Here is a 14,405-nt window from a genome sequence, read left to right on the forward strand (position 1 = left end):
TCAGAGTGCCACGAGGCCACCAGCCAGACACAGAGTTTGACCTGGCCTTGAATGCACTGGTCAAAATGGGGACCAGGCAGAGGCTCCAGCAGCGGCTGCAATGGCCACCCCATGGGGACAGCTACAGTAACAGCCATCCCAGGTTTTGCACGCTTAGTACCATGTGTCCATACGAGGCAACAGAATCAGTAGAGCAGAGGGGCTGCATGCCAGGGAGATTCTACCCAGGTTCACATCATGGCTTTGTCACTTACCAGCCGTGTGCTTTGGGCAAGTTACTTAACCACAATATGCCTCAGTCTCTCCTCAATAAAATGGAGATAACAGGATTTACCACATACAGTTGTAAGGATTAAAGGAGTTAATATCTATGTTTAGACAAGTTTCTGAGACAGAGTGTGCTCAGTGATATGCTTGCTATTGTTGCATTATTCTATCCTTTAAAAAAAAAAAAATCCCTCTTCTGCCCTTTCCTACACATCAGAAAATGCAGGCTCGTACATATGGCCAACCAGGCATCCTACCTCTTGTGGGTGAGATGGGCAGTTCCTTTAACACTCTTAAATTGAATTCTTCAGGTTTGGGGCTCCTGCTGTTTATTTCTATTGCCCTGGCTGCTAGAACTCAACTCTTGGGGCAGGAAGGCTTGGGTGGACTGATCCACGCAGGTCCTGCCGTCTCCAGCAGGGGGCGACCAGCACCATCCTTTGCTAGGCAGTGAGCACCGTCCAGCCCCACCCCAGGCCCTGGAACAATGGGCTGTTTACAGTCCGATGCTATCCAGGTGCTTTCATCCTGTCCCCGAGAGTTCCAGCTGATGTTGGGGGTAGGGCCTCCCTAGGCCTGCAGAGACAAACCTTCCCTTGCTGGTCAGGCCTCTGGAACCCCCAGGGGCTTTTGAGCCACCTGTAGCCTCTAGAGGAGCAGGTGATAAGTTACCAATGACCCACCCACCTCCAAGTCTTCTGACCTCTGGCTCCTCCATCCTGAGTCATGTCCCCCCTGTGCTGACCCCTGACCCTCCCATCCCCAGCCCCTGTGCACTTCTGCCATGTCCTGCCCACACTCACCAGTTTTTACTAAATAAAGCACGTTTTGTTTGGTTAAAAAAAAAAAAAGAGAGTCACTCCAGTTCTATAGCCCAAAGGTCGAGGGTAGATCTGTGGGCACTGCTCCTTCCCGGACCCCTGACTTTCCTAGTTCCCATCTACCCCACTTCCCGGAAGAGAAGACTCATGCCAGTGTGGCTTGGCCTCAGTTTCCCAGTCTGTAAAATAGGTTGTCATCTCTGCCTCTTTCCCTGAGGTTTCCCGCAAGTGAATTCCTGGCAGGAAGGATGGGCACAGGAGGCTCCAGGCCCAGTCCACAAACCAAAGGGTGAGAGAGGCCATTCCAAGCTGGGAACGGGCAGCCTCGGTTGATCCTCCTGGGCCTCAGTGTCCCAAACTGTCCCAAATCTTGGTCTCAGGGTGGCTCCCCTTCAATCTTTGCACCAACAGGGGTTTCCAAGCCCAACTTGGGGTCTTCCTCACTCTCGACCCAAACGGCACAAACAAAAAACCAGAAAAAAAAAAAAATCATGTCTTTATTGTCTGATTAATAAACTGGCTTGGAGGGGGAAGAGGAATGGAGTTTTGAATACAGCTAGCCTTGATTAGTCGGAAACTCCTGTTAACTGTGTACAAAATGAATGTTATAAAATCAGGTACAAAATAGGGTCAACAAAGCAGCAGCCCTGGGGTGGTCTCAAGGTACCCGGGAGGCTGAGAAACGGACCCAACGTGGCCTCAGGGTGAGGCCGAAGGACTGGGGCCTGGGGTCTGCACCCCACCCCTCTGCTCCTTCACCTCGGGGCACACATGCTCTCCTCCCTCCCCGATTACAAATCACTACAAAACTGCCCTCAAAGGGGCACAAACACCAAGGCCAAGGCACTACCAGAAATGAAATGGGTTCGGAGCCCAGCGCCAAGCTCCCCCTTCCCCAGCAGCCGGAGCCTGGAGGAGGGGTGCCCTGTTCCCCACGCCCAGCAGGGTGGGCACGCACAGAATTCCGCAGCTGGGGAGGGGCTCCGCCCCCCAGACAGGCGGTGGCCTGGGAGCCCTGAGCAAACACAGCCATGGCTTTGGTCAGTGCCGAATGTGGAGAGAGGGGCCACAGTCCTATCTGGCCCCCACGACGTGGCCTGTGCAGAGATGTCCTGCCACGGTCCTTCTGGAGCTGCCGCCCCAGGCCACGGCCCTAATTGGGGTAGCACATGCAGCACCCCGCGCCTGCTGCCTCCACGCTGGGTTTGGTGCTGGGTCCCAGGAGCCCATCGGTGACAGAGTGCTCCGTGATGATGTCCTCCACCCGGGTGATGTACAGGAATGTCAGCAGCACCCCCAGGAACTGAGGAGAACGGGCAGGGCGGGTGAGAGCCTGCTGGCCATCTGGGTGGCCCTCTCCGGCAGTCCCTAGCCCCCACTACCCCAATGGCCCCAGCCTGGGCCCTCCTCTGCGCCTGCCGGGAAATCCCAGAGACCCTCCATTCTGTGACTCCTATTCCCCCCCCAGCTATGTCACTCACTTTCTAGGTCATTCACCCCCTCCTTCCAGCCCTCCAGCCCTCCCAGGGTGAGCCCAGGTGGCTGGTCCAAGAGCTCTCTTCACCCCAGCCCTTTGTGCCTACTCTGCACTCTGTAATCACCGAGCCACACACCATCTGAAGCCACAGCCTGCCCACACCATCCCCACCTTTAGCTCCCCTCCCTGGGGGCCGGGGGGCGGGGGGGGGGGACCAGCACACCTGGGGGAGCAGGATGCCTAGCAGGAGGCCCGCCATGATGGTGTAGTTGTCCATGAACCAGATGAGCACGGCGTTGGTGCAGCCCCGCACGTAGATGACATTCTGCACGCTGAGGCGCTGCCGGGGAGGAGCCTGGCTGAGCACTCGCCTGGGAGCCCTGGTCCCAACTCTGCCACTCACCCCAGGTCCAGGCGAGTCCCTCAGCCTCTCTGGGCCTCAGTTTCTCGTATGCAATGTGATGAGAAGGTGGCTCTAGATCACTGGGTCTCAGCAGGCGGTACCGCTCCCTAGAGAGCACTGCGGACATTGTGGTGGCACTTCCGGTTACCACTGCGATCGGGGCTGGGGGCTGAGGGACTGTAGAGCTCAGGGCAATCCTACTCCACGGACAACTTCCCAGACTACCTGCCTCTTAGATGTCCCCTGGGCATCTGGATGGGTGAAAACCCATCCATAATTATCTGAGCCCAAAGCCTAACTCCAGGGACATAAAAACCAAAGTGTTTTCTGCATGTTTTTACTATGTACTGAATTCTGTAGAAAGAATATTAGATAAAGTAAGGAATAATTATACTTTATTTTGTTTGCAACTTTATCAAGAATTGTTCACCATTTTGAAAAACCATGTCAATGGCAAAAATACGCCCATGGTAATGCAAGTTGTCCACACAACACCCCTCCCAAGTATCAGAAGCCCCTGGCAGTGTAAACACCCAACCACTTCGCTTTCTCTATCTAGTGCCTGAGCATGTACGTGTTGAAATACGGTATATGGTTGTAAATTGTTTTATCTTATTTCTCCTTTTATCTCAAATCATTACGTTACCTGTTTTGGAATTACGTGTGTAGGTAGGTTATATTATCTGTGAATTTCACTTTGGAATAATAAATAGGGCATTACCAAGTGTTTAATGTAAAAACTGGCCATTGGGTTTGATGGCTGGAGAACCACTGCTGGTCTGTGGCTCTGCATGTTAAACGTGGGTCAGAATCACCTGCCGGCGCCACCCCAAGAATGCCCGTTTCTAAGAAGTTCCCAGGTCGGGGGCGGGGGGGTGGAAGGCGCTGCTGTTGCTGCTGGTCGGGGGACCTCACTTTGAGAACCACTGCTCAGAGGCATCTCAAGTCGTCACTATTTTCAGCTTCCTTCTCAGCACCACCCCAGCTTGTCTCCAAGTCCAGGAGAAATGCCCAGGAACCTGAGCCAGGAGGGACCTTCCAGAGGCTCCCTTCCCCAAGGGACTCCTGGGTCCCAGGCTGAGGAAGCCAGTGTGCGTCGTCTGCAAATGGGCAGCTCCAAGGGCAGAGGCAGGCTGGTGCCGAGCGCGGCCGGGCACAGGGACATGCTGGGGGCACTGGCAGGGGCATGGTGGCCTCGGTGGCCTCACACGTTAGGTGCTCGGCACATCCTGGCAGCCAGCCTTTCCCAGCCTGGGGGGATTCTTGGCTCCCCGAGTCCTGTTCTGGGTGGGGCAGAAAACCTGGGCAGTCCCTGGCTCCTTTTCACAGCCAGGAATGTTGGGAAATCTCAGCAGCCAGGAGCCTCACCCCTGGTAGCCCCTCTGATCACCCTGGAGATGGGACAGGAAGGGCAACCTTTCTGGAGGAAAGAGATTTCAAAGACGTTACCTCCTTGTCAATAGTTCTGTAGCCGCACATGGTGTTGACAACTTCTGTCTGAAACAGAAATGTGTATTAGCTAACACTTACATAGTGTTTACCGTAGAAAACATTTATTCCCCCTGACCCCCATTTTATAGCGCACAGAGAGTTGCACTGCCCAGTATGGATGGAGCTGAGATTCCCACCCCGGCAGCCTGGCTCAAGTCTGCATCTTAACCTCCCGCCTCCAAGAAATGCACAGGGAGGACAGGCGGGAAGGCCAGTTCCGTGGCGCTTCGGTGGGAGGCCCACTGCTCCACCCGTGGCAGCCTAGGAACCCAGAGGAAAGGGCACTGCCCCAGGCTCCCTCACTGCAGCTGCCCCAGAGCCCAGGCTTTGCTGATATGGTTATGGGTTGTCTGAGGTCAGGGCTGGGCCGCTCCCACTACGCTGGCTCTTATGAAAGAAAATCCCAGACCACAGCCAGGGCCCTGGCCAGCTGGGGATTACCTGACGGCAAAGCCAGGCCTCTGACCACACTTCCCTGCTCCTGCAGACAGCCACCCACCAGTGGAAGGACCGCCCAACCTCCTTCCTGGGAAGAGAGCTGCTCTCAGGAACTCCCAGCGGCTGACTAATCTAGGCGCAGGGGAAGCTGTGGTCGGCCCTAGACCCATCAAATCTCTTCCCAGCAGACCTATAACACAGGACTGGCAGGGGCACTTCCCATCACTGCCTGAGCCCTTGTCTAGTTTCCTCTATTTTCTAGAAGGTGAGAGAAGGCTCGATGTCCCGGTCCCATCCCTTCACATCTAAGTGAAAGCTGCTGTGGGACCAGGGTGCCACTGGTTCCAGCAGTAATGCAGGACAGCAGAGTGGCCAGTGTGGCCTCTGGCATCATGTTACCTGGCCCAGGTCCTGCTCTGCCACTTAGGAGCTCTGTGACCAACCTTAGGTGGGCTGCTGAGGGACTAGCACATGCAGGCACTCAATAACGATTTGCTGAATGAATGAATAGCTTCCCTGGTCTCTTCCATAAAGCAATGGTGATCTAAGAATGTACCCCACGGAGCTGTTTTGAATATAAAGTGAGATATACACGTAAAGGGCTTATCCCAGGGCTGGGCACATGGCAGAACACAGACACGCTGGCTGGAGTGACTTTGGACACGATCCCAGCCCCTGGGAGGCAAGGAGGGCTGTCTACTCTCTTTCAAAAAGAGTGGGTTGAACCTCAGGCGTCATCTAGATCTGTCTAAATGTCAGGGCCTGATGTGTGGGCAAAATAACCTCTCTCAGTCTAGACTGTCCCCCAGGAGCCCTCAGACCCCAAAACACCGAGCATCCACTTCATGTCAGTTGGCATTTGTGGCCCCCCAGGGAGAAGGTCAGGCCTGGGGAGCAAGTGCACGAGGGCATGATGGGAACAGGTGCTTCCTACCTCATTTGTTCATTCATTCAGTCATTACTGAACAAATACTGAGCACTCATTATGTACCATTCTCTGTTCTAAGTGTTGGGAATATAGAAGAACAAAAAAAGATCCTTGCCTTCACGGAACTTTTATTCTAGGGAAGGAGACAGACAATGAACATAATAAATAAGTAAGCTATATGGTATATAAGAAGGTGACAAGAATAAACTTACTCTTCACTGTGCTTCCAGCCCTGGAGGTAGAACCACAGCTCCTGCCCCTCAGGGAACAGACATGCAGCAGCAGAGGCCTCCCTAACCCTAGAGCCCAGAACTCTTCTCTAAGGCCCCACGGTGACTCACCTAGGTATCTATGCAAACATTAATTCTGGCTGGTTTTTTAATGAGATTAACATTTTTTGTTTTTGTTTTAATTAATTAATTTATTTATTTTTGCCTGCGTTGGGTATTCGTTGCTGCATGCGGGCTTTCTCTAGTTGCAGTGAGCGGAGGCTACTTTTCATTGCAGTGCGCGGGCTTCTCACTGCGGTGGGTTCTCTTGTTGTGGAGCACGGGCTCTAGGTGCTTGGGCTCCAGTAGTTGTGGCGCACGGGCTCAGTAGTTGTGGCTCACGGGCTCTAGAGTGCAAGCTCAGCAGTTGTGGCGCACGGGCTTAGTTGCTCTGCGGCATGTGGGATCTTCGCGGACCAGGGCTCGAACCCGTGTCCCCTGCACTGGCAGGCAGATTCTTAACCACTGCGCCACCAGGGAAGCCCCCAATGAGATTAACATTTAAATCAGTAGCCTGAGTAAAGCAGATTGCCCTCCCTAACGTGGGCGGGCCTCATCCAATCAGTCGATGGCCTGAATAGAAAAAAGGGCGGCCCTTCCCCCAAGTAAGGGAGAATTCTTCCTGCCTGACTTCAAACCTGAACTGAAACACTGGGTCTTCCTGGGCCTTGAGCCTGCCAGCCTTAAAACAGGAACTACATCATCAGCTCTCCTGGTTCTCAGGCCTGTGCACTCAGACTGGAACTAAACCATTGGCTCTCCTGGGGCTCTCGCTTGCCGACTCACCCTGCAGATCTTGGGACTTGCCTGCCTCCATAATTCCGTGAGTCAGTTTCCTATAATAAATCTCTTTACACACACACACACACATCCTATTGGTTCTGTTTCTCTGCTGAACAAGCCAGCAAGTCCCTTCCGGGTGGGACACTCCTCATGTAGTGCCTGGTGCATGTGGAGGGTATGAAGACCTGTTCCCCTTGCCCCAATATGGGACAACTCTGAAGGATCATCCCAGGACATTCCTGGAGAGACAGCTGAGGCCCCCCGTTGAGCCTGCATCATTGCTCAACCTCTCCCTCTGCCCAGCCCAGCTTCTGTCACCTCCCTTACAGGTGTCAATCCTGAGCGCACCTCCTACTAAACCTCCTGCTCACTAACCAGCATGTCAGAGCCCACTTCCCGGACAGTCTTAGCTGTGACACCTGGACCACTGCACTAGCCCCTAACCAGACTCCCCACGTCACCTCTGCTCCCACAGCAGACAGGGTGGTCCTGGTAAAGCCTAAGTAAGATCTGCTACTCAGCTACTAAAGCCCTGTCACCTGACTGCTTGTCACTCAAGGGAACCTAAGTCCTGACCACGGCCATCAGGGCACCCATGACCTCCCTGACTTTGTCTGCCACTCTCCTCCCCTACACTCACTCTGCTCCAGCCACACTGGTCTCTGCACTGTTTCTCAAACTCACCAGGGCAACTCCCACCTCAGGGCCTTTGCACTTGCTGCTCTCTCTGCCAGGAGTTCCCATCCCCAGATACACATGGCTCACTCCCTCACTTCCTTCAGGGTTTTACTGAGAACCTACATTCTCGGTATCTAAAATTGCAATCCTCCACGCCCCTGCTTTATTTTTCTCCTTAGCATTTATCATCTTCTAGCATACTATCTCTTTTACTTATTTATTTTTCTTGTCAGTTCTACCCACTAGAAAGAATGTCAGCTCCATGCAGGCAAAAGTTCTCTGTGTGTTTTCTGTATCCTCAGAATGTAGAACCACATCCGGCAGGTCCTCAATAAATACCCGTTGAATGAATGAATCAATACAAGTTGGGCTTCCACATCTCAACCTGGACCTTCAGGTCCGACTGTCTTGGGTGATGAAGTTCAGGGTCACCCCCCGTAGGCCTCCCTAAAAAACCCGGGCTCTTCCCCAGCACTCCCCTTGCACAGAAAGCTACCCTAAAATGGCAGCTACAATTTCCAAACAAACCTCCCCTCCTGGCCCAGCCTTTTTAGGGCTAATGCACTTGGCACTGGCTCCCTGACTCACTGGGTGAGGCCCCCACCCCTACCAGCAGCTGCGTGGTTTACAGAATCCGGAAGTGGGCACAGAATGGTGGAGCATCAGAAGAGAAATTTTCCATGACTCTTCAGGGTGTGAGTAATTGCAAAGCTCTCCGCCTCATTCCAACCCAGAAACCATGCAGTTTTGGGACACATTAGTCAAACACAGGATTGACCAAGCCTCTCATTTATTAGCAGTGACAGCACAGGGCAGCCTCCCAAGTGGCCAAGGAGGCAACAGAGCTGAGAGGATCCCACTGGGGAGAGGCGGAGGCTGACGGTTACATCACCAGACCCCTTCCAAATACCCTGTTGCTGATGGTGACCAGGACATCAAGCCCAAAGTCCACCAGCAATGCCCACAGTGCAGGCCCTGCTCTGGTCCTCTGGCTACGGCTGTAAAGCCAGCCACCCTGCTAAGCCCCCCGGCCTGGACCCTCTCCTACTCCTTGCCTGGCTTGCACAGGAGTCCAGGGTGCAGCTCTGACAATGGCTGCCTGAATTTCATCCCAGCCCCATCAACCTTGGGCAAAGCACCTAACCTTTTGGTTCCTCAGTTTTCTCATCTGTACAGTGGGTGAAATAACGGTACCTACCTCACAGGGTTGCTGAAAAGACTAAATGAGTTAATACAACTAAAGAACCTAGAAAAGGCCAGCACACGGTAAGTGCTCAGTAGATGTTAACGACCGCTACTAATAAGACAAGACTTCCCCGCCCCCCTTCCCAGATTCACCCCCTTTAGTAGCCCTCGAGGCTCAGGAAGCCTCGACAATGACCACCATCTCCTGCCTGCCGCACCCAACCATCCCCACCACACGTCCTGAAAGCTGAGAGAAGCATTTGACCAGCCGGGAAGCCCCAGGAGCAGTGGGTACCGTGTTTCTGAAGCAGCAGGTGTAGGGCACCCCGCAGGCCAGGGGTCCGGGGGCACTGCAGTCGTGGTACTGGTTTTTGCTCCAATCTCGGTAGTCTTCTCCGCCACAGCACTTAAACTGAGGGATGAAACAAGCGGGGAAGAGAGCTGCCATCACCGCCGGGGCCCTGGGCAGACGGCAGGGAGGGGCCCTGCCGGGGGATGGACGATGTGATTTATGATGGGGGTCACCCTGGTAGGGGGAGCTACAGGCAGCAAATGAGGCATCCGTTGTGGGGTCAGAGTTCGCCAAAAGCGGCATGGCTGCCCAACAGGTAGTGAGCGCCCCGTCACTGGAGAGGCATGTAAGCCAAGGCTGGGTAGCCTTTTGGTGGGATAGCGGGGTGGTGACTAAACACTGGAGGGAACATCCTTCCTTGACAACCGGACTCCATCTTCACATCCCCAGGGCAGGCGCTCAACCCGAGGAGCTGGCCTTTAAGGTCCCGGCGAATAGGATTCTAGGGAAGCCCCACAACCCAGGGGTCCCTGAACTACACTGACCTTCTCCTCACCTGCCCCAGCTCTGCCTGTCCTGCCCTTAGCAAAGGGGCACACACCTCACACCCTGGCCTGGGCTCAGGACTGAAGCGATGGCACAGCTGGCATCATTTTCCCCTTAGCTTAGCCCCTCCCTGCATCTCCCCCTGTACAGATGCCAACTCCTGGGGGAAGCAGTTACTCCACTGAGATGCTGGTGCGTGCCGGGCATTGTTCTGTGTGCCAGAGAGACAAGGGGCAGCCAAAGCATCACATCCCTGCCCATGTGGGACACATCTGCAGAGGGAGACAGAGAGGAATCAGCGTTGTGAAAAGGACAGTGAGGTAGTGCTGGGTACCAGGGATACGGCAAACAGGGGAAGGAGCGGGGAGGTCGGGAAAGGCCTGAGGAGATGTCATTTAATCTGAAATAGGAACAACAGGAAAAAGCCGGTCAAGACATGCAAAGACCCCACGCAGAGACGAGGTGGTTATATTTCAGCAGCAGGTGTGCCTGGAGCAGAGCCAGCAAGAATGGAGGACATGAGGCCAGACCGTGAAAGCCCTGTCAGCCAGAACCAGCAGGGAGCTGGGATGGTATTCTGAGTGACGGGAAGTCACTGCAGGGTTTATTAACCAGGGGAGTGATATGATCCAAGGTCTTAGTAAAAACACAAAGCAGATACCCTTTCAGAGTCCCCATAGAGCCTTTTAGGTTATCAGTTTGAGAGATCTGGAAGTGCCTCTTTGGGGTACAGTGCAAAGGGCATTTGCTTTGCCATCAGACAGGCCAGAGTTCAAATCCTCACACTACCAGTAACTCCATGCTGTGTGACTTTGGGCAAGTCAGTGACCCTCTCTGGGCCTCAGATCCTCAACCGTAAAGCAGGAAGAGCAACGTCAGCTTTGCACAGCTGAGCTGAGAATTACAAAGGGAAGCCATGCATGAGGCATTCAGCACCAAGCAGGGTGCCCAGTGAGCATGAGTCATCCCGCCATTCCACCCTGGAAGAAATGAAAATTGCGAGCCAGCTGAAGGTTGGTTCCAATAAAAGCATTTTGCTCCACTTGATGGCCAGAGCTGGCAGGCACATCCCTGGCAAAGAAGGGCCTCCCAGAGGCTGCACCTGTTGTGACTACATGGAAGGCCTGAGCCAAGGGTGTGGCCACTACGGGTGGCCCTGGGTGCGGTGAGACGTTTGTCCCCACTGAGGGCTAGCACGGGGATCAGGCCAGCTGACGCCCCCAAGGTCACGTCCAAAGAAGCGCTGCCAGGGCTGAGCGGACCCTCGGCCCTCAAACTCTGCTTGTCCTCACCTAGTAGGACATGAGGATGACGACCACTGCAGCTGACACCGACCTAGGTCTCATCATTTGCCTGGCACTGCTCTAACCACCTCTGAAACAGGTCGAGGCAATCTCACGACGCCGCCAAGAGGAAGGGACCAAGTAGCCCCTTGAGGCAGATGAGGAGGCTAAGGCCCAGGAGGACTAAGTGAGGTTGATGTGTAGAAGCCCCCCGAGGGCAGCAGCTTGCCCTGCAACTGCTATTTTTATTACACCCACAGATTCGGGTGGACCTTGGGAAGAGGGATGATATCCCCAAAGGACAATTATCACATTCAAAGAAGCGTCATCGAGGAAAAGGAGAAGTCTTGTGCTGTTCCCCCATGCAGGGGGAAGTGGAGTCGGGGAAGAGCTCTCTCCCCGTCGGGGCTGTCCTGGACTTGGCAAGGCAGTGAGCTCCCCATCACTAAAGGGTCCTGGCAGGGGGAACTTTGAACTGGGTGGCTTGGAGGTCACTCCCACCTCAAAGAAGGAGGATCTTTACCCACTGGAGAGGGGCACCCTGAGGCACTGCCAGGTGGCTTGTAGCTACCCCTGACCTTGTTCTTTTTTTTTTTTTACAGGAGGGGAGGGCCCGTGTACCTGGAAAGGAACAGGTAGGGCAAGTATATTGTGGGGGAAGCACACGGGTAGAGAGCTGGTTGAGAAGGTCAGGCCCTGGCATCCCTACCCTTGGCGGCCATCCATGGCCCACCCTTGCCTCCCAACGTGGCCAGCCACCTGCTTTGGGAATGGATAAGCCATGTGACCATCACACCGACCCTCTTGAGCAGGGTCCCCTGTAGGGGACAAAGGGCATGGGAGGCAGATGTCTGACCCAAAGCGCCTGGCTCACCTCCTTCTGAACAAAGTCCATGATGTTTTTGAAGTCCAGATCGTCATAGTAGTTCTCGATTCCTCTTCGAATGTTGTCATTCAGAAAGTCGATGGTCTATTTAGACAGAGAAATTACAAAGGAAGAAGAGCACACATCCCCAGAGTCCCACCCGAGATTTCCTAAAAGTCGGGATTGAACCAGAGTGCCCACATGCCCAGGTGGCCCCTGCCCCTACCTGCACAAAGCACCCCTTCCATGCCCCCAGTGCCCAATGGATGCAGGAATGGTGCACCCCATTCCTTTACAGATCAAACAACCCATCCAGGCCAGGGCTGGGACTCAGCTGCTCAGGTTCCTGGCCTGGCGCTCCTTCTACTGCCAAAGACAGGCCTGTGCTGGAACCTTCCCTTTGCCCTCCAGGCCTTCTCTCCACTCTTCTCTCCTATCCAAGTTCTTGTTCTACAGATAAGGAGGCCCAGAGAGGGAGCTTGATTCTCCCCAGATCACCGAGCAGGTCTCAGCTCTGGTTAGGGGCCCGGCCAGGTCTCCTGACTCTCCTCCGGGCCTCTCTCTGTCACTGCAGGGAGATGACAGGGCCCACCTCCCTCTCGGGCTGGGACAATCCCCACCGGGAAGGGCGCTGGCAGGCCGCCCTGTCCCAGTCACACTGGGCCTTCTGGATCAACAGCCCGGCTGTTGTACTGGGATCCAGGAGCACAAAAGGCCCCACAGCAGGAAGGGATGGGGCGGGAGTGTGGGCAGCCCAGCTCCACACTGGCAGCGACAATCGGGGCTTTCAGAGCAGGAAGGCCCGTGTCTCATCAGAGATTGTGCTGGCACAAAGGGTGCATTCTCAGCTCTGGAGCCGGACGATTCCCGGGGGAGGTGCCCTCAGGGTACATGGGGACAGCAGGGCCCTGGGTTCCAGGCCCCAGCCTGGGACTGCAGGCCCCATCACAGCTACTCCTCCTCTCTGGGCCTCAGTTTCCCACTTGTGAACCAACCCTGCAGGCCTATGCTTAAGACACCTCCGAGCTCTGAAGATCAAAGACTAGGCTGTGAGGGGCTGTCAGGCCTCACGGTCCCTGCAGCCACGCAGGCCTCGGGCACTTCCTTTAACTTCCGGGCCTCCATTTCTTCCTCTACGGAATGGGGGCTGGCGGTGAGGGAGAACCCTCTGCCTGGGAGGGGTTGGAGATTCAAATAAACTAAATCTACAAAAGTGCTTAGCAGGATGCCAGGCACATAGTGAGCCCTGCTGTTATTACGATAGGTCTTTCTTTTTCCAGGAGACAGATACCCTATGGTATCACTTCATACCCATTACGTCATCAGTGGAAAATGGCTAATCCCAGAAGAAATTAAGGCCCTAAGTCTTGTCCAAGAGCTGGGCCCTAGCCTGGGACCCCTCACAAACACCCTGCAGCCCAAAGAGGTGATGTGACGTGTCCAAGGTCACCCTGCTGATCACTGGCAGAGGGATGCAGGAACCAAAGCGTCAAACTCCCGGCCTGATACACTTGAAGAAGCCAAGATAAGTATATGTATAACTGATTCACTTTGCTTTATACCAGAAACTAACACAACATTGTAAATCAACTATATACTCCAATAAAAATTAAACACAAAAACAAAAACTCTGTGTGGGGGTAGGTTATCCAAGGGAACTCCTCTGTAAAATGAGAAACAATACGAACAATCTTAGACTCATAAAAGATCATGTGTTACCAATGATTAAAGCTAATACGGAAAACAGGAAAAAAGAAGCCAAGAACAGAACCCAAGGCTCAGATTGGGGCCATCTCCCCAAACCATCGCCAGTATCAAAAAGAGAGGAGTGAAGGATGTGACAGCCATCTCCTTCCTGAAACTCAGACACTGCTCAAAGCCAAGGTGACAGAGGAGACTGGCTCAGGGAAACCTATCTCTGTGGCCAGAAGGAAAACCCTCTGCTGATGAAAATCAGCCGCTCAGGAGCAGACCTGGGAGCTGCAGGCCTCGGGAGGCACAGGGCCAGCCCCCTTCCCATGTGAGAGGCTCTGCAGTCACCAGCCCTCAGCCCTGCCCAGGTCTGGCACTGGATCCCACCCAGGGCAGGGGCTCAGTGGAAGAGCTGCTTGCTGGCCACTCGACCTGGGCAGAGCAGGAGGCTGCCTGGCCTCAGGCCACCCTTCCCAGAGGCTCCCAGGTCCTGCAGCCTTCCCGACCTTGGGTACCAGGACACCAGGCAGGATCAGTCTGTCACCCAGGGCAGGGCAAGGGAATGAGCTCGCAGCGTTCAATGGCATGGTGTAAGGGGCCCTTGGCTGAACTGAGGTGCAGGGGCTGATGTCCAAGGTCAGGGACATGTCTAGGGCCACACTCATGGGAGGCGGGGTGGCTTCCTTCCACTCTCAAGGCACTGCGGACCGTCCTGGTCCACCTACCCCAGCCCATTGGCTCACCCCTCAGCCCTCCCACTGGGTCACATGCTGTTAGGAAACAGGGTGGGATGAGGGCAGGCGGCCCAGGGCAGGGAGGAAGGCAGAGGGGACGCTCAGTGGCCCAAAGGGGAAAGGCTCTCCCTCCCTCTTTGGTGAGCAGCCCTGACCTCCCTCCCCAAACCAGCTCAGTCTCTGAGCATTTTCCACAGGCACGGACTCCAAAAGAGCCCTCTTTGTGCAAATCAGGCCTTCCATCTGGTTAGCT

General features: G+C 54.7%; 1 protein-coding gene across 2 annotated transcripts in view; it reads right to left on the bottom strand.

Moving 5' to 3' along the window:
- Positions 1 to 2,241: 2,241 nt before the first annotated feature.
- TSPAN15 (tetraspanin 15) overlaps positions 2,242 to 14,405 on the bottom strand; it is a gene marked incomplete at both ends in the record, with an annotated part of 48,704 nt that continues 36,540 nt past the window's right edge. For both annotated transcript variants that reach the window (XM_082854098.1, XM_082854097.1), the window contains 5 exons: positions 2,242 to 2,391; positions 2,789 to 2,905; positions 4,418 to 4,465; positions 9,036 to 9,152; positions 11,736 to 11,831. In XM_082854098.1, the coding sequence (XP_082710224.1) occupies positions 2,242 to 2,391; positions 2,789 to 2,905; positions 4,418 to 4,465; positions 9,036 to 9,152; positions 11,736 to 11,831 (528 nt within the window). The remainder of the gene's footprint in view (positions 2,392 to 2,788; positions 2,906 to 4,417; positions 4,466 to 9,035; positions 9,153 to 11,735; positions 11,832 to 14,405) is intronic.

Source organism: Leucopleurus acutus (genome assembly GCF_964270905.1).
Source record: "Leucopleurus acutus genome assembly, chromosome: 14".
In the NCBI taxonomy this organism is placed as follows: Eukaryota; Metazoa; Chordata; class Mammalia; order Artiodactyla; family Delphinidae; genus Leucopleurus; species Leucopleurus acutus.